The sequence below is a fragment of the Bubalus kerabau genome, chromosome X (genome assembly GCF_029407905.1).
Source record: "Bubalus kerabau isolate K-KA32 ecotype Philippines breed swamp buffalo chromosome X, PCC_UOA_SB_1v2, whole genome shotgun sequence".
Classification (NCBI taxonomy): Eukaryota; Metazoa; Chordata; class Mammalia; order Artiodactyla; family Bovidae; genus Bubalus; species Bubalus kerabau.
Genome location: NC_073647.1, coordinates 8,596,981 through 8,623,255, shown reverse-complemented (window position 1 = coordinate 8,623,255; position 26,275 = coordinate 8,596,981). Strand labels below are relative to the sequence as shown.

Here is a 26,275-nt window from a genome sequence, read left to right as displayed (position 1 = left end):
AATGGTAGAGGTTGTCAGTATAAAATATATGATAACTACATAATTAAATATATAATAATTTTTTCTTATTACTGAAATCTCTTTAAAAATAGTTTACTGTTTAAATAAAATAATAACAATGTGTTGAGCAGCTTATGATATATGAATCAGTAAAATGTATGATAACAATAGCAGAAAAACCCACAGGGGAGAAGTTGAACATATGGTTCTGTGGTAAGGTTCATATACAATATGTAAAGTGGTGTGATATAACTTAAAGGTAGATTATGATGTTAAAGATATATACTCTAAACCAGTGGTTCTCAATCAGGGGTGATTTTTTTTAAATTTTATTTTATTTTTAAACTTTACAAAATTGTATTAGTTTTGCCAAATATCAAAATGAATCCACCACAGGTATACATGTGTTCCCCATCCTGAACCCTCCTCCCCCCTCCCTCCCCATACCATCCCTCTGGGTCGTCCCAGTGCACCAGCCCCAAGCATCCAGTATCGTGCATCGAATCAGGGGTGATTTTGACCCCTGGAAGACATTTTGGAATGTCTGGAGACATTTTTGGTTTCCTCAACTGAAGAGGGTACTACTGATGTATACTGGGTAGAGGCCAGGGATGCTGCCAAACATTCCAAATGCACAGGATGGTCCCTGAAACGAAGAATTACCTGGACCAAAACGTCAACAATTTTGAGATTGAGAAAACCTGCTATAAACTGTAAAGCAACCATTGAAATAGAATCTTTCTTGCAGAAATTGACAGGCAGGTCAAAAAATTTACATGGAAATTAAAGGTATGCAGAAAAGCTAAAAAAAAAAAAATTTTTTTTTTAAAGAAGAAAAAAGTTGGAAGACTCACACTTCCTGAGTTCACAACTTGCTCCAAAGATTTTGGCAAATCTTGTATTTGATAAAGGCATATAAATAACCCTAACAAATGGAGAGTAGAAAGACAACCAAACTAAAAATGAGCACAGGATCTAAATAGACACCTCTCCAAAGAAAATATACAAATGGCCAATGAGCAGAAGAAAAAAAAAATGCTCTCTGTCGTTAGTCATCAGGGAAATGCAAAATACAAATCAAAACCACGATAAGGGGACTTCTCTGGTGGTTCAGTGGCTAAGACTTCAAGCTCCTAATGCAAGGGGCCCGGGTTCGATTCCTGGTAAGGGAATTAGATCCCACATTCTGTAACTAAGACTCAGAGCAGCTAAAGAAATATATATTTTAAAAAAACATGATAAGATGCCACTGCACTCCCAGTGGGATGGCTATAATAAGAAAAAAATAATAAAAGTGTTGGCAAGGATATAAAGAAGTTGGAACCCTCATACTTTGCTGGTGGGACTGTAAAATGGTGCAACTGCTTTGGAAAACAGTCTGACAGTTCCTCAAAAAGTTAAACATAAAATTACCATATGACCCAGAAATTTCTTTTCCTCTGTATATAGATGGATAGATGGATATATAGATAGATAGATAAGTGATACGTGGATAGATATTCTCATCCCTATTAAAAGACGCTCTCCATTCCCCTTCCTTCCAGCCCTTGGCAACCACAGATGTATTGTATGTTTATGGATTTGCCTATTCTGGATACATCATATAAATGGAATCAAGCATGTGACCTTTTGTTTGGCTCTTTTAGCATAATGTTTTGAGATTCATCCATGCTGTGACATGGATCAGTATTTCATTCCTTTTATGCCTGAATAATATTCCACTGTATAGATATGTTATATTTTGTTTATCCATTCATTAGTTGGTGGACATTGGGGTTATTTCCATTATATATTATTCCAACAATATTATATAGTTTTCAGTGTGTAAGTCTTACACTTGTTTTGTTCATCTTTTCCTAAATATTTTATTCTTTTTTATTCTATTATAAATGGAATTGTTATGTTAATTTCATTTTTAAATTGTTCACCACTAGCGCAGAGAAAGACAATCAATTTTTTTGTGCTGATATTTTATCTCGCAATCTTAGTGAACTTATTCTCTAGCTGTCATAGTCTTTTAATAGATTCCTTGGATTTTCTATATACAAGATGATGACATCAGTCAGAGGATTGGAGGGGAGGGAAAGGATGTTACCCTCATCCTGCGTCTTACTTGTGAACAAATTTGTTCTGATGCAAGTCAAATACTTTTATGATTCAAGTTATTAATAACTATTTTATGAAGATTGTATCAGTCTATTCTGAGAAGAAAACGTTTTATGGAAGCCAGACTTTGAATGCAGATTTAAATTATGGAATTCTCTTTGGTAAAGACAAAGTAGAATAAATCAAGATGGTTTCTTTCTCTTTCCACCTTGCTTTTTTTCCAAGCCAAAGGCGTTGACAAAATGCCAGAGTAGAGTGAAAGGACTGTCTTTGGAGACCTTAATGGTAAAATTTTGAAAAGATTTTAGTCTAAAAGTACAAGAACAACCATAAGCAGATGTAGGGTTTGACAGGACACTGACAAAATGCAGTGGACAGCTATTCTATCTTCCACTCATTCACCTTTCTTTGGTAAAATCACTTCAGTTTTCCTCAGGAGGATCACCTCTCCCTGACTTTCATTCCAGGCAAGCTGAGTGGTATTGATATCATCCCAAGCTCCAGGGCTGGGCATGTGACTAAAGCCTGGCCAACTAGAGAAGTTTCTCCTTGTGGCCACAGAGGTAGGTTCAGGGATGGACACAGAATCCAATTCAAGCCAATGAGAGACTCAGAATTTTTATTTGAACTATCAGGGAAGAGAACCTACCTTTTCAAAGGGAAAGTGAAAGTGAAATAAGTTGCTCAGTTGTGCCAGACTCTTTGTGACCCCATGGACTGTATAGCCCGCCAAGCTCCTCTATCCATGGGATTCCCCAGGCAAGAATACTGGAGTGGGTAGCCATGCCCTTCTCCAGGGGATCTTCCCTACCCAGGGATCAAACTTGGGTCTCCCAAATTGTGGGCAGATTCTTCACCGTTTGAGCCACCAGGGAAGCCTTTCGAAGGAAAATTAGCCTTTGAGGACATAGGCCTGATAGTGCTGGCAGCCATTGTACATATCTTGATTTGTGGAGCCTTAAAATGAAGCCAACGTGATGGAAAGCAGTATAGAGAGATGGAGAAAGACTGGTTCTTAATGACATAGAGTTCCAAGACTTGGCTATGCCTCAAACCAAAGTAACCAGAACCTGGACTTTTTAGTTATATGATTCAGTAAATTTCTTTTTATCCTCAAGTCTATTTGAGATCGTTTTTATTCATTTGTTTTGTGACTTACAAGCAAAAGAGTTTTAAATGACATACTAAAGGATACCAGATTAGGAAAGTATGAAGGAGGAAATTGGAAAAGGGAATGAATATTAAAGAACAGAGAAAAGAGTTTCTATCATGGGAAAGCCTACTGCCTCTGACCCCAAAGCTGTGGAGCAGAGTATGCATGAAGACAAAATGCCCTGGTCACTGGAGTCGGTTCAGTAGATGGTTCTAGCACTCTACCAGGCTCCCAGGAGTCTGTGCTCAGAATCTCAAAATCTTGGTGTCTGCATTAATGTTTTGTGTTTGACGCTCCAAAAGTAGTCTCCCCTCCCCTTTCCACCCTGCTTTCTTCCTTGGGAGACTGACCTGTATGGACCACACCAGAGGGCTTACTTGCCCTCTGACTTTTGGTTGGGTTTGGGCAATGAGAATTACCAGCAGGAGATCAGAAGGAGGGAGGAAGATTAAGTCAAGGTATTTATTCTCCTGTTTCCCTACCTACTAGGTCACCTTGAGATAGCTTAGTTCTCCAGCAAGTTCATCACTTCTCTCAAGGTGGTCAGCTGTACCCTCTCAGTCCTTCTGGGTTTTGGAAACCACTTCCTAACCCCATCCCTTAGGGCCTAGGGAAGGTTAAGAGTTTAGCTTGAACTAGCCTGGGTTATTGTGCTATTCTTTATGGTTCCCTACATTGACACATTTATAATTAATATCTTTGTAAATAAATCCTCTACCAATTATTCTATTTTGTCAACATGCTGTCTATTTCTTATTGGAATCCTAACTGATGCTACGGCTAATCAGGGGCCTGCAGAGAAGTATATCTTGAATACAGGGCTGTCAGATTGAGAGCCTACCACATCCTTCTTAAAGCTTTTCGATCCCTCTATCAGCTTTTCTTCTTTCCTAGCCTACAACTAAAGAACTGTGTGAAGTATGCAGGGCTGTTCTGCATTTCAACTCCATTTTCCTTGCCCTTTGCCTCCATCTATCCTAGCCCCCCTCAAACCCCTTAGTACATACACAGACACCCAAAATTATTTTCTGCCTGGATAAAATCACACTGTAAATCACACTTCTGCATGATTTGGTTAAACTGCTTTATCATGTTTGAAGTTAGTAAGGAAACAGGACTCTAACACAGAACCTAGATGGGGGAAATACATTGGGATCATAGACCGCCCCCCAGTCAAACCATATCTGCCTAGTAGACCTTAGCCCAGGGCAGCTTGCAAAGAAAGAAGGGGTTCCTACTGCAGCCTAGCCTCTGAGTCAAAGAAGGGAATGGAAATATTTATGTCTTTAGCTGCAATCACCACTAGAGATTTGCTCTGGGAGACAGTCTGTGGTCAGATGTGCCCTGAAGTCACTTAACTTGCAGTTTCTCTTTGAATTTCTATTCCTTTTCCCTGCCTCAAAGTTTCTCGTCGCGTTCTTCTCCTGTGCGAACAAACAGAATAATTAATACCAGAAACTCAACCTTGATGAAGAAAGGCAGTTTACTCTGACAAAATAGTCTTCCAAGAAACTGGAGCATGAATGTTGCAAAAGGAAAAACACTTAGAAATGGAACAACTTTTAGTCTCATTCTCCTGTGGCCGAATCCCAAGAGTCAGGAAAAAAAGGTGGGAAGGAGAAGAAAAAACAGTTTTAAACTAATAGGCTGTCAGTTGTCAAGTTTTCCACCCACATGTCTGCCCAATATTCCTGTGGGGAAATCAGTGGTACAGTTTAGAAAGAGGAAATCATACACTCCTTTTTTATTTTAATTTATTGCTGTCAACATCTCCCCAAGACAATATTAATGTTTTCTACATGAAGATTCCAAGCAAACAGATGCCTAAGAAAGGTAACGTTAGAATAATAATTTCAAGGGCTAAGAAGTACAAAATCCTAAGTCTAGCATGGACAAAAATCATGAAGGCATTTGGAAGTAGTATTTCTCATTGACAATCAAGTAAAACCAAGTGCAGTGCAACAGATGGTGTACAAATCAAATCCTGATACAGCACCATTTAGGGGACTATTTACATTAGTCCACTGGAAGTTTCTTCAATTGTTAGAATCCAGTTTTAATAAATATAATATCCAGTTCTGTATAATAAAGCTATTTTTAAATGTCCTGGCTGACATCCCCAAGTATCCTACTTCTATTCAATATTGCTTTGAAACTGTGGAAATGATGGATTCCATTGAATGAGAAATACTGTATGACAAAAGATTCATAATTCCTTGTCTGTTTAATAGTCAACGTATTTAACAGGATAATGTATTATGTATAATATATAGCACCAGTTGAATTCCTGTGAAATGTTAACTATTCTAACTCAAATTTGACATATGTTTTAAAATGTTTGGGATATCTATCAGTCATCGATTTTTTGAAAGATGGTACCTCCTGGTGAGCAGCGGCTCAGAGTAGAGAGAGCACTGGACCTGGAGTCAGATGCAATGCCGCTTGTTTTCACTAAACGCTCTCTAAGCTTCTTTCCAGATCTACTGTTCTATTACCTGTTACTACTAAATCTTGAGACTTTGATCATTTGAGCTGATTGTTAGGTTTTCAAGTTGTTATCTTCAAGTTGGTTTCTTTTTAAAGGTTAGTTCTGAAAGTCGAATTTGGTAAGGAAAGGAGTTGAGGGGAGACAGTTTCGTTGTTTTTTGTGTTTTCCACAGGTCTGCTGTTGCATGTCTTTGAATCACTTGTTAATAGCAGTCAGCCCCCCTTTACTGTCACTAAGAGTTGGAAAGGTGTGTGGGAAGGAGATTCCAAAGAGCAGCAGCAGTCCTTTCTGCCATAAGCCAAGAGAGAAGCACTACCTGAGAGACCAGATTGCTGTGATATGTTTACATAAGTGGCTCAAATTCCCATGATTAATACCGTGGACTTTCTTAAGAGAGTTCACTTAAGCAAATGTTGCTTTTGTTCTCAGATTTCCTTCTTCGCCAACCCACTTATATTTACAGCTCCACATCAGTGTCTGACAAGTAGAAATCACAAGCCTAAAATGTCCAGAATTGATCTCAACATCTTCCTCTCCAATCCTGCTTCACTCATGTATTCCCAGGCTTAATCGACAGTATCACCATCCCAGGGGTTCTTGCCAAGCTCAGAACCTTAGTGTCACTCTTGATTCCTTCTCCCTCACTGCCCATTCCCCAGTCTTGTCCCTCTGCAATGCACCCTTCACAATGTGGCTGCCAAAGTGCTTTTTCTGAAAAGTAAGTATGATCACAAAGCTTCCCTGCATAAAATGCTTTTGTTTGTTGTTGTTTAGTCACTAAGTCGTGTCTGACTCTTTGTGACCCCATGGACTGTAGCCCGCCAGGCTCCTCTGTCCATGGAATTTTTCAGGCAAGAATACTGGAGTGGGTTGCCATTTCCTTCTCCAGGGGATCTTCCCCACCCAGGGATTGAACCCGTGTCTCCTACGTGTCTTCTGCTTAGCAGGTGGATTCTTTACTACTGAGCCATCTGGGAAGCCCATAAAATGCTTTAATGACTCCTTTTCTCCTACTGGATAAAACTTGAAGGCCTCTTTCAGTACCTGTATGCCTTTCTAGCCCAGTCCACTGCCCCTCCCTGCTGTTGCTCTGAGCCCTTTACATTCAAGTTACATGAGCTGCTCCCAGTTACCCAAACACAGTTGCATGTGAAACTTCCTCTGCTACTTTCTCAGCTTGAGTTATTTTTCCTCATGTTCCCATAGCATTCCCACATACTAATATTAAAACTCTTGTCACACTATATTGTAGTTACTTCTTTACTTGTTTGTTTTCACTACCAAACTGTCAGTTCCCTGTTTTGGGAGAAGGTAAACACTGTAGAGGAGGTTCCGACTCTGGATATTTCCAGGTGGCCTTTAAGCTTGCTTTGGACCCTGAGACACTATACTCTTCTCTGACACTCTCTTTTTCTCCTGGTCCCAGCCCTCCCCCTAGTAGAGACAAGCAGCGGAATGGTCATATGGCCAAAGATAAGACAAAGCAGCCTGGCTGATCCACAACCTGGATAAACATCTGCCTCGTACCATTTTTTTTTAAGAAAATGAAAAGCTGGCTAATGGGACTTGAATATAGGGTGGCCTGGCAGGAGATTTCTGTCTTACCATGTATCAGTCGGGAGACCCTGACTTCAATCTCCAAAGGTGTAGCAGAGGGTGTGAGGGTGGTCAACACATCCATCCCTGAGGTCTCAAAAGAACATCACACTACTTTCAGACAAATAGCCCAAGAAGAATTAGGTGGTGGAGATCATCCTTGTCTTTTCCTTTGCCTGAAGCTGAGACAACCTTTCTGCGGGAACATTTGCCTTTGGATGACTACACCATAAAGCAAGGAATCTAATAACAGTCACATCCACGTGGTAGGTGTTCTCCCCAGTTGCACTGGGCCTCACTCCCCAGAGAAGTCATAGGGAAGGTCTATGTTCTGGTCTATCCCAGAACAACATCCAGTTATCAGTGACTTCTGTTCCAGTTGGAGATAACCCAGTTGGTGAAGCAGTATTTAGTTGCCCAGGAAAGCCTATTTCACAAGCACCCTTGGATACAGACTTCCTGGGCATGATGGCCCTAGGTGTATTCTGGATTGGTCTGCTTGGTGATTCTCAGGGCAGGACCTTGCCAGGCAGGTTAACAAAAAGGGTTAGTTATCAGCCTGGTTGGGAGGAATCTCACCTCTAAAAACAACACATTTTTAGAAAACATGATGAATTTATAATCATTACAGAAATTGTCCTTCATGGCTACTGTGAATTTTATCAGATACTATGTTTACACTACAATGAGACTTCTAGCAGCAAGTATGGGTTTTGGTTTTAAGTGGGGGAAAAGGAAATGAATATCATCTATTTGTCATCAGGAGAGACTACCTTTAAAAATGAAATAGTTCCCACAATGCCATTTTGTACATATGTCAAAGGCAAGGAAAAATGGTCTACTGTCTCAGGTGTCCATCTGGCTGTGTCCTGATTGAAGAAAAGAATTCAGGTGCTACCAGGGTAACATGAAATAAAACAGAAACAGAACTGGTGGGAGTGGCCCCCTGAAGTTCTTAGGTTTCTATGTTTAGAGTAAAGATTACCCTACCCACAAAACGATCATTGATGACGTCATTTATGATGCCTTTGCCCTTCAGTTGGCACTGCACAGGCACCGCTTGGTTCTTCACTACATCTGTAAAGTGCATTGCCACCAGCGGGGAGGTGTAGTTAACCTGTAGGTGGAAGAACAATGAATTCTAAATGGGAGGAGGGGCAGGGTCGTGGGGAAGGATGGCAGGATGGATGTGATTGGATGGTCAGTGCAGGATGGAATAACCTCCACAAAGGGAACTGTGTAAATCCCATGATGCCAAGTCACAGGTGGCTGAAGCAACTGAGATGCTCTCTCTGCCCTGGGACTTGGGGGAAATTACACGTTTCTCTCATAAGTCAACGTCAGTTGTCAGACTGTCCTCTGGGGAGAAGCAGTTCTAACTCAGCATGATATGGTTTTCTGGGTATCAGACCATGAATCAAACCAGAACTGGTATTTATTAAGTCTCCATGCTGGTGTTGAAGCCTTCACTGCCCCAAGACGCCAAGCAGGAGAAAAAGGAACCCAATTATTTGGGCATCATTGAGTGCAATGGTTAAGTGATTAGTCTGCTCCTGGCTCTGCCACTAATTAGCTGTATGACCTTGGGCAAGTCACTTCCTCTCTCTGAACCCTCATTTTTCTATCTGTAAACTGAAGGAGTGAGGCCACACCATGTTTGAGATTCCTTCAGATTTGGCAAGGAGTGGTTGGGATAGGAATTGGTGGAGTGAACTCCAGGTCTGGGCCAGCAGCTGTTTACCCCGTTGTTATTATTACCTGCTGCTCCCTGATTCTCACTGATCCCAGTCAGCCCTGCCTCTGAGCCCTTTCTGACAGCAAAGACTAAAGGGGAGTACAGACTTACATGAGTCAGTTTGCCATAGTAAGGGTAGTAGCGGAGGTCAAAAGAAGCCGACTCTGGGTAGTAATTGATGGATCGGATGTCGTTTTCATCACCTCTCTGTAAGTAGAAGCAAGTATGTATCAGGTGGTGGGTCCCTGAGTTGGAGCCTGAGCTAAAGGGGCCTGAGGCCCAGGTAGAAACACTGTGTGTCCATCTCAGGAAGATCAGGAAAGCAGAGTGAGGCATAGCTCAGGCCAGACTTATTGCCAGAGGAGTGTTTCCAGGGAGAGACTGGGCTTTGGCTTTGCAGTTCAAAGAATTCTGAATAGAAGGCCCAGACATGGGAGGCTGAAGGTTCTCAGTGTAGCTCTGTGCTGGCTCCTAGGAGACTCAGGCGGAAGGGTTCCGAGGGGCTCTAAAGGGCTTGCAGTACCTGGTGTTGCTCTGGCAAGAGGGCCTACCATGCCAGTCCCTCTGCAAAGAATCATACTGGACCTGGCACCCAGCCTTGGACTCTGGAGCCGAGGCAGGTGTAAATTAGAACATGCTCGGTAAATCCCACTCTACAACACCATGCACGTGGTGTGCTCGATTCTGGTGGAGGTCAAACCAGGTGCACAGGGACACAGCCTGGATGTGGCTCACCTAAACGCATGTCTCTGACCACATTCTCTGAGGGGCTTCATTACAGGGGGTGGGGTCAGGAGGATAAGCAAAGGGGGAATGACTAAATAAACAAGTCTACCCTCATTTAACTTCTATGTAGAGTACATCATGTGAAATGCTGGGCTGGATAAAGCACAAGCTGGAATCAAAATTGCCGGGAGAAATATCAATAACCTCAGATATTCAGATGACACCACCCATATGGCAGAAAGCGAACAAGAACTAAAGAGCCTCTTGATGAAAGTGAAAGAGGCGAGTGAACAAGTTGTCTTAAAACTCAACATTCAGAAAACTAAGATCATGGCATCCGGTCTCATCACTTCATGGTAAATAGATGGGGAAACAATGGAAATAGTGAGAGACTTTATTTTCTTGGGCTCCGAAATCACTGCAGATGGTGATTGCAGCCATGAAATTAAAAGACGCTTGCTCCTTGGAAGAAAAGCTATGACCGACCTAGACGGCATATTAAAAAGCAGAGACATTACTTTGCCAACAAAGGTCCGTCTGGTCAAAGCTATGGTTTTTCTAGTAGTCATGTACAGATGTTGAGAGTTGAACCATAAAGAAACCTGAGCACCGAAGAATTGATGCTTTTGAATTGTGGTGTTAGGAGACTCTTGAGAGTCCCTTGGACTGCAAGGAGATCCAACCAGTCCATCCTAAAGGAAATCAGTCCTGAATATTCATTGGAAGGATTGATGCTGAAGCTGAAACTCCAATACTTTGGCCAACTGATGTGAAGAACTGACTCACTGGAAATGACCCTGATGCTGGGAAAGATTGAAGGCAGGAGAAGGGGACGACAGAGGATGAGATGGTTGGATGGCATCACCAACTTGATGGACATGAGTTTGAGTAAGCTCCGGGAGTTGGTGATTAACAGGGAGGCCTGGCATGCTTCACATGGGGTCACAGAGAGTCAGACACGACTGAGCAAGTGAACTGAACTGACCCTCATCATAGTATGTCAGGCAGGGCTTTCTGCCCATGCATTAGGTTTGCCCTAGATAGCCGAGGTCTGGAGGTAAGAGACAAATAGTGAATCACTACTAGCAAATCACTCACTCGGGTCGTGTGATTACTTCTATTAATATACTATAATGGCTTAGTATAAACTGAACTCTCCTTAATTTATTCTAGTAATTACTTCATCCTGCTTGACTTCCACAAGTGGGTGTGGATTTGACCAGTATTGATTATTATAGAATGTATAATGACTCAATTTTTTTTTTTTAAAGACAGTTCTCAGCAAGGTTCGATGTAAGCTAAAAAATGAATGACTTCCACTAGGGAACTCTCAGTTCATTTCAGTCACCCAGTCATGTCTGATTCTTTGTGACCCCATGGACTGCAGCACACCAGGCTTCCCTGTCCATCACCAACTCCCAGAGCTTGCTCAAACTCACAGCCATCGAGTTGGTGATACCATCCAACCATCTCATCCTCTGTCGTCCCCTTCTCCTCCCACCTTCAATCTTTCCCAGCATCAGGGTCTTTTCCAGTGAGTCAGTTCTTCCTATCAGGTGACCAAAGTATTAGAGTTTCAGCTTCAGCATTATTCCTTCCAATGAATATTCAGGACTGATTTCCCTTAGGATTGACTGGTTCGATCTCCTTAGGGAACTCTATGCTATGCTATGCTATGCTATGCTAAGTCACTTTAGTCGTGTCCAACTCTGTGAGACCCCAGAGATGGCAGCCCACCAGGCTCCCCCGTCCCTGGGATTCTCCAGGCAAGAACACTGGAGTGGGTTGCCATTTCCTTCTCCAATGCATGAAAGTGAAAAGTGAAAGTGAAGTCGCTCAGTTGTGTCCGACTCTTAGCGACCCCATGGACTGCAGCCTACCAGGCTCCTCTGCCCATGGGATTTTCCAGGCAGGAGTACTGGAGTGGGGTGCCATTGCCTTCTCCGAGGGAACTCTAAGCAGGACTCAATCCAATTACTATGCTAGTTTAAGACTGAGTTCATCTTCATGGTTTATTTATATATTCTAAAAAGTAATGAAATTTATTTTTGGTGAATGGTGTGTGGAATCAATTCCACCGTTTGTAGTCACACCTCTCATGTGTGTATGTTTATACATGTTCACGTATATGTGAACAGAATGAATGTCCTTCCTACCTTGGTCACTGGGCAAGCATGGCCTGACCTTTCAAAGCTCATCTTCAGTGTCATCACCTCCCATGTGGAACTAACCTTTCCTTCCTTTATGTCCCCACTGCATCTGTATTACTTGACTGCCTTGATTTCAGAGACAGATCCATATTTATCTTGGCACTCCCAACACCAAGCAGAGTACCTGGTACTTAATAAGTGATTCATAAATTCTTGTTGAATGTGAATTGCTGCTGCTGCTGCTGCTAAGTCGCTTCAGTCATGTCCGACTTTGTGTGACCCCATAGACGGCAGCCCACCAGGCTCCCCCGTCCCTGGGATTCTCCAGGCAAGAACACTGGAGTGGGTTGCCATTTCCTTCTCCAATGCATGAGAGTGAAAAGTGAAAGTGAAGTCGCTCAGTCATGTCCGACCCTCAGGGACCCCATGGACTGCAGCCTACCAGGCTCTTCCATCCATGGGATTTTCCAGGCAAGAGTACTAGAGTGGGGTGCCATTGCCTTCTCCGTGAATGTGAACTACTGCTGAATAAATGCCACCTTTTGTTGCTTTCTGATCTGCCACCATCAAGACTGGAGTTTTGAGCGACATTTCTGGTACTGAGAATGGGATTCCCTGGTTTCACTTATTTGTAAGACATCTGCCCAGGACTGGGGGTACAGTGGCTGTTAGCAAACAGGAGGCAGCTACTGCCAGTTTAAGAAGTAAACCCAAGATCTAGGGCTTTTTCCTACAAGGGAGCTAATTGGCACAGATGAGATAGGAGTTAATGGTCCCTTGAAGGACAGTTAATTAGCATATTAATGGAGTTCTGTTTATACTTCCTTTGTAGTCATTTGTTACTGCAACACCCAGTGCCACTGGTCATTGCTGCAAAAAGTAAAATTCAGTTTTAAAACCAGGGACTAATGAGTCTAATGAAAGCCGCTTGTTTAGTTCAAAGAAACAAGTAATTAGAGCTAAAAGCAAAAGTGTAAACAGAATCCCAATTAATGACTTGGCACATTGTTGTTCCCTGCTGTGGCCCTTAGCTGAGGTTCAGTCCTTGGCTTTCACAGGTATAAATCAGCACACACACACACAAACACTACACACACGAATACACATGAATGGAATGCTTTCTGGAAACAGGGAGGACTGAAGGTATAAATGGAGGCGTAGTTATGAAAAGATTAACCCTTTCCCTGACCCTTAGCCAACCGTCCATGGTAAAGCCCTTGGAAGAGATGACCCACCTTTTTGCACGAAACAGGTGTGCTAACAGTACTTATTCAAAAGGGCACTTTACCTGAACTTTGCAGGAAACCTTCACAGGGTCTCCACGCTCAGGACGAAAGCCAACAATCTAGCAAAAGAAAAAAAATTAACAGGTTTGACAGTAAAAAAGTAGGGCTTTTCTAAATCCCCCTAGAGTCATCACTTCTTTAGGCACAAACGTGATCTATTTGTCCTCTCAGAAATGTTACAGAAAGTAGAACATGCAAAATATCTTCAAAGCTACACAGCTCAGCTTACTCCTTGTTTTATTTGTGGCTGATATTCATACAATGGCAACCGCAGCAAGATTATCTTGAAGGTGTAAAGAATGTACTGGTGTCAAGAGGAGAGCATGCCTAATAAGGCTCTGCCACCCCAAGGCATGGCAGGAGAGGAGGAAAATGCATTTCTTGTAATATAAGAATTGCCCCCCACACCACCTTCATGTCAGTCCCCTGTGCCAAACAGCTCAAGATCTCATTCCTGATACAGGCATCGAAGGGCAGGTTCAGGGGTGCTGGAGAAGAATCCAAATAGAAAGTGTTCAGGGAGAAAAGGAATTATTACTTGGTAGGTTTATCCAGTTGTTTGTATTACTGATGCTCTTGGTAAAAATGGCCAAGCTTAACAGTGTATAAAGACAGAACCCAAGAGACATGGAGTGGCCAGGGCCTTCCTACCCAACTCATCCACTTTTCATCGCCAGAGTATCATGGGCCAATATACCCGGTTCATCTTTAGAAGGATGCAAGGCTGTCCAGTAGAGTAGCCAAAAGTTGGGTCTTCCAGGCCAGAGCAGTTCTTCAGGAAGGAGCGCTTAAATTGGCAGGCCTTCTTGTCTTCATCCTCATCACCGTCTTGGATGAAGTACTGGCCTGGGGGACAGTCTACATTCATTTCCTCTTGAAGACTGTCATTGTAACCTAAAGCATGTAGGGGTGGCAAAGGGTCATGTTAGGTGCTGCAGAGAGGGCCAGGTTTTCAGTAGTTCTCCCTGGTTTCCTTTCCCCAGCTTACTTGTGCTCCTCTGAAAGCCCACTCAGTCTTAGACCCTGTGACCTGGCATCAGGGGCCCCAGGCCCTTCAACAACATCTCTCCCAAGAAGCCTTCTGGGCTAGTCCCCCTAGCCCACTTGGATTGCCTGTCCCCTTGCTTCTCATTCTCTTGGAACTTCTTCCATATCCGTCTCTGGATTGTATTATGTTTGTCGCTTTATAACTCTTCTCTATTTTCCATTATTTCTTTTCTGACATGGTAAATTGTAAACATGGAGGGCTGCCTCTTCTATTAATACTTCTGGGAGAGGAAGAGGCACATAGTAGGCAGATTTTGGAAGAAGGATTGAGTCATATCAAGGCATGGGATATACATAGAGGCAAAACACGGGGGTTATATCTCTTTAAGTTCAGTCTAGGAAACCTCTCTTTGAGGTTGATCAGAGGCACCCAATGCAAAAAGGTGAAAACTGTATGTTGTGGAACAGGAGGAAGCAGGAGGAAGAAGAGGAGGAAATAAACCAGCTCATTCTTTATAGAGGGAAGTTAGCACTGAAAAATAGAAACTTAGGTTGAAAGACAGGAAACAATGACAAACGTAGGGTCTCCACTGAGAGGTTGAGGGGTGAGGTCTTGTCTGCTGAGACCCGAGGCACTCAGAGTTAGTGTCCCTTTCCCTTGCATGGAATTTAGCATGTGCCCAAGGTACACATGGCTTTCCTGGTGGCTCAGTTGGTAAATAATCTGCCTGCAATGCAGGAGACCTGGGTTTGATCCCTGGGTTAGGAAGATCCTCTGGAGAAGGGAAAGGCTACCCATTCCAGTATTCTGGCCTGGAGAATTCCACAGACTGGGGTCCATGGGGTCGCAAAGAGTCTGACACGACTTAGCAACTTTCACTTTCAAGGTACAGGTATCAGGGAGAGGGCTGAAAAGGTCCATCTGTGAGTTGGCTGGGCTACTAGATGCCATAGAACTGGGCTTTAGAAATGACTACATTATTCCCAGTTTGGTTCTCAATGATGAAATCCAGTTAGTCCTTTTAGAGCCAGCCTCCATGCATTTATGTTCCAAGTAGCTCAGTTTTTCAGAGGAGATTGTGCCACCAGAGGTAAAACTCCAAAAGTACTGCTGGACCCTTATCTAGACAGACTGTGACTTGGGCTTGATATTAGAAGCAACTGGGAATTTTAAATCTATTCTATTAAATTTTAAATCTTAGTTATGGCTAAGCTTTTATTTTTCCTTTGACAAATCTACAGTCAATTCAAGGTTTTGTTTTAATCTCTCTCTTTTTTTAATCTTTTTTTGAAGAACAAGAACTATGTTCAAATAACTTTCTAAATAGAAACTCTAATCACGTGTTCTTTGTTTCTCTTGAGGGTGTTCCTTTAAAAATAATGTGACATGGGCATGACCCTTATTGCAAAATCTCTGTCCTCACAGGAATGAAATTGATACTCTGATGTCTATTTCAGAGATGTGTTCCTTTTAAACAGGGCATATTATCTACACTTAGGAACTAAAAAAATCCAATGCTTTTCCTAATGTTCCCCACCTCTGTCATCAGGTCAGAATTGATATTTCTGCATCTTCTCTCTTCTCAGAGGAATTTCCTCAGCAGAGATTCTGATAGTACATTTGCAATAGCTCACAAGCATTTTGAAAGAAGAGAAGATATTGTGCTGGCTATGATGCCCAAAACATTTTGGGGAGCCAAAAATGGGACTCCATGGATTCAAAAAGAACCATGCCCCTCTCATTTTACAGGTGAGGATTCTGAATCTCAGACTTAATCAAAATGACACTGATACAAAGCTGAATTTCTAATTCCTGGTCATATGGCAGCAGCAAAGAATTGTGAAAAGCAGCACTTCTCAAGCTTTAAAGGGTGTAAAGACCACCTACAGACCCTCATTCAGCAGGTCTGGGTAGGGCCTGAGATTCTCCCTTTCCAGCAAACTCCAAGTGATACTGATGTTGCTGGTCCCTGGATCACACTTTGAGTAGCAAGGGTGTCAAGAACAGAAACAAGGGTTTAAATGGAAATACTGGTTCAGCTACTGGAAGACTTTGATCAGATTTCTTCCCCTTTCTGAGCCTCAATTCCCCCATTTGTAAAATGGAGACAATAGACTCTGCGATGCAGGGTTAAAGTTCAGTGACAACATTTATGCATTTAAACAAGGCTTCCTATCACGTAAGAGAATCCTCTTCGTTCACTGCCTGTTCTGTAGGCCACCCCCATCACTTGGCTTCAGCCAGGCCAGGACAACCAAACCAGTCTAACTGGCTTTTCCTCCACAAATAATAGGTGTAGTTAACCCATGGATTTACTTTGATAGCTGGAGAAATACAGAGACTGTGGGCTCTATGTTTAACCTTAACCAAGCTGCTGCCTCAGTTTTCACTTGCCCCTGAGAACATTATCTGATGATACTATAGAGATAGGCATCTTGAAAACACTGGCTATCAAAATGTTGGAGTGACTGCCACCCAGAGGTTTATCCTCCAACTCCCTTTTGGACTGCTATTTAAATAAAGAGACTTAAATAAAGGCTCTTTAAGATGGATCATCCTTTAAGATGGCTCATCTCCAAGAAATGAATTCTCTCACCTTGAGAAAACACAAGAGGTAAGAGTCTTCCAGTTCTGGAGAACACTCTCCTTTTCTCATCACCACCTGCCCCCTGCCCCGGAATTATCTTTTATAATTGATCATTATTGAGCCATCTGGATATGTCCAGGACATAACTAGGTGCTCTAGGGTATTCCAGAAGAGAAAGCAAGTTCTCTGTCCTAATGAATTTATCACCTTACTGGCTTATATGCTTTCATATAAACATGTAACTTACCATCTTTGGCTTTATATGCTTTAAGGCAACATACAATCACAAACCACAGTAGTTTTGATTGTATCTACAGGTGCTGAGGGGGATGCAAGGTAAGGAAAAATCAGAATGGGCAGTGTTAGTTAAGACTGGGATTTCAGAGCCAAGTGATTTTTGAGTTCCCACCCATCACCTTTCCAAAGATATTCTCACCATTCAGAGGCACTTACCCTGGAGAAAGCCATTTAGACTAATCACATAATGCTGCCAAGTGTCAGGTTCAGAAACGTTGAAGTTGAAGTTAAGGCTATGGGCGAAGGGTCTGATCATAACTCCTGGCAATGAAAACAAGTCTTGGATATATTAACCCATTCTTGGGATAATTTTTGTATCAATTCCCATGAAACCATTCCCCCCAACCCCACCCCAGGCAATCAAAATGAAAAGGACCATAATCTGCCAAGTACCATTTTACTTTTACTCCTAATAATTGAATCCCTAAGTCATTACCGGGAAAAGCCAAAGTTAATTGAGGCTGAACATGCCGTGCAAGCAGATTTCTGTCCAGGGTGTTCGGACAGCTCAGGGTATTTGGGCACTCACCAGGAGGCTTCACCCTCTCAGTGAAGGTTGGCATGTAAGGACTGATGGTCAGAAATAGCGTGTACATGCAAAGGGTGATCACAGCAGCCAGGGAGGCATAGAAGAAGAAGTAAATGACTAAGATCAGGCCTGCAGAAAAATCAGAGATGAGGGTGGTCAGTGCTGGCCAATAAGCCCTGCGTCTGCATTTGAACTCACGAATCAGAACCAGCGCAAACACGTGACATGGCTTTTTTTGTAATTCCCCAGATTCAGTATGTCCTTGCTTATTCAGATTTCACCGATTTGAAATTGGTGAGAATTGCGTCAGAGGTCTGATTGCAGTTTTACCTTTACAGCATCTCCGATGGAAGGGCTTGCTGAGCAAATGATGACCATGAACTAGATTATAGGGGAACAGAGTTGAAAGTACTGCAGAGGGCAAATTGCTTGGGAGTCCTCTGGGCTATGGTCGATGTCCTATGTACAAATCATTCTCTGCTATTCATTAAAGCAGGTGTCCTAAAGAGTTCTAGCCACTTGGTTCCAGTGATTATATATATTTGCAAGTGATGAAAACAGCATTTCTTTTCACATAGCCCATAATTCAAACTTTTGCTTCATTTCCACTGGACTTGCCTCTAATGAAGGCAAAGCAAGGTTTCACTTTATGTACTTCAAATCTTATTCATGTTCGGCAAAAGTTTAAGTGACTCTGATTTCAAAAAGAACACTAACACAGGATGGGGAATGAAGGAGGGGGCAACTGTACTTATTGATACCTGCCACCTGTGAGCTCTAACTGTGCACTTGGGCAAGTTATAGAACCTTTGGGCACCCCCCGATTCCTAGCAGATAAAATGGTGATAAGTTTAGCACTTCCCTCATATTCTGATCTGTGTCCCTAACAATATTTGAAATTCAGCCTTTCCTTCCATCCTGTGCTGATGCTACTACCATTTCCTAGCTGTTGGATGTTAGACATGCTATTTACCTCTCTGGGCCTCAATTTCCTCATCTGTAAAATGAGGATAATAATAGTACTGACTTCTTAACATTGAATGATGCATATAAATAGCATAGCACAGGGCCTGGCAGACACTCAGTGCTCTATATATGACACTCTTCATCACTGTTAATATTATTATTGCCATAGTTTCCAGAGGCACAGTTGTGTGAATTCTCCCTCTGTGGGCTGGATCAGGACCAGGTTTGCCCCGGGATTAGGCAGCACAGAATGAGTGAGTAAGCATGCCCCTCTTTGGGGCCGTCTCAGAAAATAGCATCTAACTCTTCTCACAGCAGTAACATGATGTCAGAACTATGGATTTGAACCATATCATGAGCTGGAAACCAGAACAAACTACCTAACTCTGCTGTACCCCAAACCAAATCCAAATGTCAATTTTTAAATTGAACCATGAACCGAATAAAATTAACGGCCCCCAAAAGGAGTCGGGAAAAGGAGAAAAAAATTCCTTAGGAATTTAACTGGAGGTGAACCTTTATGTTTTCTAAGATGCACTAAAGTGGAACTGGAATACAAACACCTCACTTCAGCTGGAGTCCCCAGAGAAGAAACAGCAGCGCCTTGTGTGCCTGTGGTACTTGGCTGCTGCCCACTGGCTGGCCCGATGGGATGTGCCCTCTGCCTCCTCCTCCATTCTCCATTGCTCTACCCCTGTCCTCATCCTGGCAACCCATCCACAGCTGGAACCATCCTGGGGGACCAGAAGGCTCAGTTTCATGGATGAAAGGAAAGCAATAGAAGACAGGTACATTCCTCGGGAGACATCTTCCTTCTTGCCCGGGATGTGTGGCTGGGAAGCTATAGATGGGTGAATGGCACTAGCAATGTGTCCCCTCAGCTTTGCCCAAGAGTCTGTGCCCTGGAGCCTATGATAGGCTGTCTCAGCTACACTGTACCACCCCCACCTCCGGCAAAGCCAAGCACTGTACCCACCTGAACCCATTGATCCCTCCAACCTTTTCTGCTCCAAATATCCAAATTTTACTTGGGCTGCTCCTCTAGGTAATCCAGGGTTCACCCCTGAATGCCCCACCCAAGCTTGGATAGACGATTATATCTTGAATAGACAAGATACCCTCAATCCCAACTCTTCAGTCCTTCCACTAAAACACCCCATCAGGTCCTGAGGCCCTTACCCATCAGGGCCTTGCTCACTGCTAAAGTTCATGAAGACAGTGTGGTGTTCTGGCAAGAGAAGGAACTCCAGTGTTCATCCAACCTGGGTTTGAATCCCAGTCCTGCCACTTATTAACTGTGACTTTAGGTAAGTTACTTACCCTCTCTAAGCCTCAGTTTCTGCATCTGTAAAATGGGGACAATAATATTACTACCTCATAGACTCTGGTCAGTACCCAATAAAATAACATATAGCTCCTATGAATAGAGGTTGCCCAGCTATAAGAGAACAAGCCCAGAATACAATAACAGAATGGGTGAATATGTCTGTCATGTTGATGTTCAGGCTGGACAGGGTTAGTAAGTGCTTAATTGGCACCTAGTTCTCAAGCAAGAGGACAGCAAGGCATGTGGTGACCTGGGCATTAACATCACTATTTGCCCTTTTCCCAGGGTTAGCCTTCTGAGACCCACTTCCCAGAGGCCTGGATATGCAGTGTCCCCACTGGCACATCTCCCCTGGACACTCGAACCTTCCTCCCTTGTCCCCACGTTTTGGCTTATGGATTCTTCTCCGCAGGCACAATTTGGATCAGCTCATCTGGTTAAATTCCAATGGCTGTTTAAGGGTTAACGCAGGGCTTCCTCTCCCAGAACCACACTTGGATTTCACAAGGCCTGTTTTTTCAGTCCTCTTTAGGCAAGCCAGAGACAGCTGTGCCCCCTTTGGAGCCCCAGTGAGTGTCCTGCATTTGTCTGCAGCTTCCAGAATGTTGGAATGTTCCTTGAAAGGTACATTTGTTCCAGTCAAGAGTTGAGAGTTTGAGGGATGGGCAGGGGTGGGGTTGGGAACTGAAGAGGGGTGAAGGGAGGTGGGTGTTGTTCGGAGCCCCACACCTGCTATTCCCAATTCCAGGAAGCGGGGCTGGCCGTTTCACCCTGACTGAGCTGAACTAGAAACATTAGCTACAAAGGAGAGAATTCTCAGTTAAAGGGGCCTTTAGAAGGCATGAACGTCGACTTCAGCAATGTAGACTCTTGGCACTGGGGGACTCTTATTTCATCCATAGACTTATCTGTTTTTTCTTCCATGGGGTAACTGAGTTCAGACCAGCAGCTGCTCTTTTCCTGGCATGTGCAGAGAGTGTGGCGAGTGTGAATTTTACCATAAGCTAAATCTCCTGAGAAGCATCAGCATTAAGAGTTCAAGAGGTGAGTAGGAGGGACCCTGGGAGAGGAGTGCTGGGGAAGCTGTGAAGTAACAGAGGTGGCTGCATATGGACCGCAGTTCTGCCATGGATCGAGAAATACAGGAGCTGGGGCTTAACTCGCTAGAAATGATCCCTTTAACCCATTTCTCTCTAAACACCCTGGAGCCGTAAAGCACCCACAACCTGGGGCCAGCGGCAGCCCTGGCTATCCTTCTCTGATGTTACGGGGTGAACTGATGAGACTCTACAAACCCTTGGTCAGGTTAGCAGGGACCTGAGTCTCGTATCCTAGGAATAGTCTTCTGCATAATACTTTCGGTTTTACCATGTTCATATCTTACCCGAGTCTCAGGCTGCTCCTGTGAGAGAGAAAGGGAGATACTGCTTCCCCTGTTTATCAGGTGAGGAAACTGAGGCTCAGAGAGGATAAGTGATGAGCCCAAAGTTACAGAGAGAAAATGACAGGGCTGGGGCTTCCATAAAATCTGTGCTTTTTCAACTCATTCTTCCTGTCTTTCTGCACTACAAAATACTGTTGAGCCCAGTGGATTTCAGCTACACAATTGTCTGTTCACCCACTTGGAGTTTGTTCTGATGAGATCTGCCCATTATTTCCCTAGGCGTTGATCCAGTTACGTGAAGAGCTAAGAGAAGTTTGCAGACAAGCCCATCCAACGTGTGGTAAAGGAGTCCTGGACGCCAAGCCGAAAGCAAAGGACACCCGACTGGGGCATTGGGACCACTGGGACTTACTCCAACTCTGACCTGTTCGGGCCAGAGATGTCCTTTTCTCCGGATCCCACAGGTATTCATTCACAATCTGCAGTTTCTGCCACCAGGCACTGTCTGTTTCCTGACTGTGACTATCTTCCTCCTCCTTCTCCTCCTCTTCTTTCTCCTCCTCTTCTTCCTCCTCCTCCTCCAAATCAGGTACCACCATCACCCTAGCCTCCTCTTCTGCTTCTTCCTCTTCATCCGCTAAGTAGTTCTGGTTCACTTCATCCTGATCATCCTGAAACAGTGACAACACACAACCCCTTTGTTTGGAAAAGAAAATTTCCCATGGCACATCCCACCAGCCAAAATAAATGAAAAACAACTCATTATTTGGAGATGTTTCAGATGTCCACTTACCCAGAAACATACCTGTTGTTACAAGAGGCAGATTTCTTTCTCTCTTGCAGGAAATATTATTTCTATGACCCATTTTGACCCAATATTCTTTCCATAGAGGTGCAAGTGTTATTCTCAGCTGCAGGCATTTGGGCTGTTCCCCTAGGACTGTTCATGTCATTACTCTGTCCTGGGGCCATGGCTTCCTGTTAACTTTGGCCTGTCAGGGCAGACTGAGCTCAACACTGGAGGATGGAGGAGTTTTAGACACTTGTGTCTGTGATGGCACATTCTCAGTCCAAGGCAGCTTTGTCCTAACACTCTGGATGCTTTCAGCTGCTCACCCTCACCATCCTAAGTTGTGGCTAAAAATAGCTTGGAATAGACATCAGGAGGAAAAGCCAGCTGCTGTACCCCTCCTCAAAACTTAGACTGTCTTCCCCACAGAAACAAGAGATTGGGGGTGCAGTTCTTTGCTGCTTCTCTGACTATTGCCCACGCTGGAACCTCTGCCAGCCAGAAGCAGGTTAGACAGGCCACCTGAGTGCTGGGATGGCAACTGATATTTCCTTCGTCTTCCCCACCCCCAAGCCCGTACCCTTGGCAGAAATCTGGGCACGTAGGAAATGCTCAGCACATATTTGTTGATTGACTGATTGCAGCCATTACTTGAGATCTGAAACTGTAATCTTCTCCAAGTGGTTCTAAGAAAATTAAACAAAAAAGAGAAAAACCCAGACTTCACCAAATGGTATTTCAAATGCCTCCCAGCCACAGGCTGGCGAGTTGGATCTCTGCTCTTTGTGGGTCTGCCAAGGCTCATTGCAGCAGCAGAAAATGAGGCCACCCTCCCTTCTCTGTGCTGTCCAAATCTGAAGAGCGGCAGGGCCTGTGCACCTGTTGGGGGGATGTATCCAGTGATAGAGGCCAGGGGCTCCGTGCCGCCCTCTCCCTGCCTGATTCCTCAAAGGCCATTTAGAGGACACTCAGCTGAAAGGGCTGACGTGGGGGGCGGGGCGGGCCAGAGAGCTAGATTGTTCAGGATCTGTAAAAGTGATACAGAATGACAAGGCTCTACTCTCAGCATTCAGTCTGCCCAGTGCTGTCTAGCTCTTGATTACAAGCTCTCTTGAATTGCTCTCTAATTTGTTCAAAGGTACAGTCTTATGTCACGTGTGTATCAGACCTGACAGGGGCCTTGAAGAGTCACTTGTCTACGTGAGGCCCAGAGAGGCAACAGGATGTAGCCAGAATCACGCAGCTAGTTCAACGATAGAGCAGACAGTCTCTGAACCCATGTCTCGCAATATCCCTGACAATGATGTTTCTCTCCTACCACTTTGAGTGCAAAAGCTGAGAGGTGGTTGAGCAGATTGACAGAGCACAGCAATATGCTAGATTCTGTGTTCCCAAGAGGCTGAAGGTGCTCACAACTGGAGATTTCTAACTCTGACAAGGACTCACGGGATAAGGCTTAGGAAAATAACCCCCCATCACTCAATGTTGAATGGATTAATACATGTTCTTGAATCTCTTTCACTTGTGTGTGAACATAGGTACCCCTTTGACCTCCAGAATTACATTCTGAGCACCTGGGGTGGGGGTGGGTGGGACGGGGCCGTATTTTCTAACTCCTTGATGACCCTCCACAGCATGGAGCCCGCAGCTAGGTAACCAGTGGGCACCGAACAAACATCAGTGATAACTGCCTGACTGAAAATTCCTGAGCCATGCCCTCGCCTAGGCTCTCATCCGGACTGTAGTGGGTAGTCAGTCATCCTGGCCTCCAGAGAATCTGATCTAACTGAAAATCTCAGAGAATTTGAAGTATAACATTTCAAGGTGAAGGAGTTTCTATTCCCTTTATATTTTCGGGAAAATCTCCTTTCCTCTCCTAGTCGCCTGTTTTGCCTGCCCTCCACCCCTGCTCCACAGAGGAGGCAGCTGGCTTTGGCCTCTGCCTGATCTTATTTGTAGATATGAGCTCCCACGATAATCCCATTAAAGATGGCTTGTCATTAAAGCTTTACCCTCCCGGGAAGAATTAACCTTCTCAGAGCTAATTTCCCCACAGCTCTCACACTGCCTGGGCTTCAGGAACCGCAAATATCTTCCCCCCTTGCCCCAGCTTCCAGGTATAGGAGAGCCTCACACTGTACAAGAGGGGCGCTTTGGGGGCAGCTCAGTGTTTCATGGAACCCAGTAGGGGATCCTTTTGTAATGAGAGGGCCTGTTTTTGTCTGTTTCCTAAAGTGGCACTGACCTCCTGTGATAGTGTGTGTGAGTGTGCAGAGATGGAAGAGTGGGTGTGTGCTGGGGCCGTGGTGTTGCCCTAAAAGGAAAGAGTCTGAAGGGCAGAACGTGGCTCCATTTTGAGCACTCTAAATATATAAACATATAAACAAATACATAAACAGTATGACCCGGAAGATAAATTTGTGCCCTGCATTGAGTGACACCCTGTAAACATTCGAATGGTTGATTAATTTTGAAAGAGACATTACCACACAGTTATTCAATGCATCAAATCCTCTCTTTGTAAACGTGATCAAGTGTTCCCAATAAAGCAAGATCCCCTGATGCATTTAAAATCCAAAACGAGGGGCAGATAATTAAACTTGTACACAACACTTTAGCAGCATTATAGAGAAAAGAATCCAAATAAGGAATGATTTTATATGCCCTACAGACGATGACTGCTCTGAGAACTGGAAGGGACTTTGGGGAACGTCAAAAGAGAGATTCTACAAACCATGGCTAGAAAGTTATGAGAAGCCCTCCACAGGTTGGTATGGGGTTAGAATTTGTGTCTTCCTCTGCCGGCTGTTGAGAGTCTCCAGTTAGCTCCTTGGTTGGGGAGTGGCCATTCCCCAGGAAAAATGGATTAAGCTTTGTTTCTTCCTGAGGCTCGGATCACAGCCCTCTCGGGGGGAGATTTCAGAATATACTTCTCAGCAAAAAAACAAACAAACAAACAAAAACACTGCATGTGGCATATACTCATGATTTCTAGCAAAGTAAGTGCAAGGAAACTTTGGGTTCAAAGAAAATTTTAATGCACCCTGGAGATAAATGGTGACATTGCAGGTGGGGTGTGTGAGTGTTGGGCAGGGTGGGGTGGCAGGCAGGAAGGCCATGGGTGCTGGAGGGTTAGGGAGTTGCATGCTGCAAATATGAAAGAGCATAGGATGAGAAGCGAGGAAACCTGCATTCTGACTTCAGCTTCTCCAGTAAATGGCCAGTACCTCCCGTGCCCTGAGCCACAGCAGTCTCCTTACGCGATGAGGGATTCTAGAGAAACGATGTCTAGGACTGCTCCCAGCTTCTATCTAGTATTCCAGGATTTTAGCTATAGCTTGGAATTTCAGCTTTAGAAAAAGAGTAGCTGGGTTCCTCAGAAGCTCCCACCCAAAGGGACTGAGACAACTGGGTAGGCAAATGCCTTTCATTTCCTCTTTCCTTTCCCTTCTCTCTTGGCTCCATTTCTTGCTGTTGGAATGAAACCTCTACTCCCAGACTCCAAAAGGTCTGTTCAAATTCTAGACTCCCACAAAAACATTGTAGAAGACCCCCTCATTCTCTGGCATCTCCCCTGACCCTTATCTTTGTTGCACAGGAGAAGAGCTTCCTCCTTCAGTCTAGCCATTCAGGGTGCAGTGGGGTCCCGGGAGTCACTGCTCATGCTTGAAACCCTGGGCTTCCTTAAACTTCACTGTTTCTGCCCATCCTAAAGAGAAGCAGCCGTGAGTCATGACCTACACACCCCACACCCACCCCATTCTAAAGGGACAGCAAAAATATTCTGCTTCCCGGGACTCACAAGTCTGTAGCGATAACCGTAAGGCAAGGCCGGAGCCCTTCTGGACCGGAGCTGCCTTCTCATGGCTGTGCAGTGGGCAGAGGCGCGGCAGAGGCAGGCCAGTGGGGGAGAGCTCCGGAGCTGCTGCTGGTACAGGAGACACTGGTTGCTGGGGCTACTTGGCGCCTAGTAAAAGTGAACCCTCCTGGCATGAGCCCTTCCCCAAAATAATCTAACATGCCCCTCTCTCATTGGTTGGCCCCTTCTCTGAATCAAAGGAAAGCCCTTATGGAAAAGCAAGCTCATCATTACAGGGAGGGGGAGATATTCTGGGTCACAAGGATGAGCGACTCACCCCCCCACAGCTTCACGTCTTCCCACTCCCT

The 26,275-nt window shown here is 44.1% G+C and overlaps 1 protein-coding gene across 2 annotated transcripts; it reads right to left on the bottom strand.

Moving 5' to 3' along the window:
* ATP1B4 (ATPase Na+/K+ transporting family member beta 4) lies at positions 1-26,275 on the bottom strand. 2 transcript variants are annotated; one of them, XM_055563092.1, is made up of 8 exons: positions 25,911-26,275; positions 21,743-21,989; positions 17,642-17,770; positions 17,269-17,373; positions 13,938-14,134; positions 13,243-13,299; positions 9,190-9,285; positions 1-8,460 (listed from the first exon to the last, which is right to left on the bottom strand). In XM_055563092.1, the coding sequence occupies exons 1-8, from the start codon at positions 25,971-25,973 to the stop codon at positions 8,299-8,301; spliced, it is 1,056 nt and encodes a 351-aa protein (XP_055419067.1). In that variant the 5' UTR covers positions 25,974-26,275; the 3' UTR covers positions 1-8,298. The 2 variants fall into 2 exon arrangements, with proteins under 2 accessions (XP_055419067.1, XP_055419066.1); XM_055563091.1 differs by having other exon boundaries at positions 21,731-21,989; positions 25,911-26,274.

Bases quoted from the DNA above. Each gene is read 5' to 3' on its own strand.
- ATP1B4 (XM_055563091.1), bottom strand. From the start codon at position 25,973: ATGAGAAGGCAGCTCCGGTCCAGAAGGGCTCCGGCCTTGCCTTACGGT. The intron at 21,990-25,910 runs GTGAGTCCCGGG...TCACTGTTTCAG, and splicing joins ACGGTTATCGCTACAGACTT to GATGATCAGGATGAAGTGAA. The intron at 14,135-17,268 runs GTAAGTGCCTCT...TACATGCTTTAG, and splicing joins TCTAAATGGCTTTCTCCAGG to GTTACAATGACAGTCTTCAA.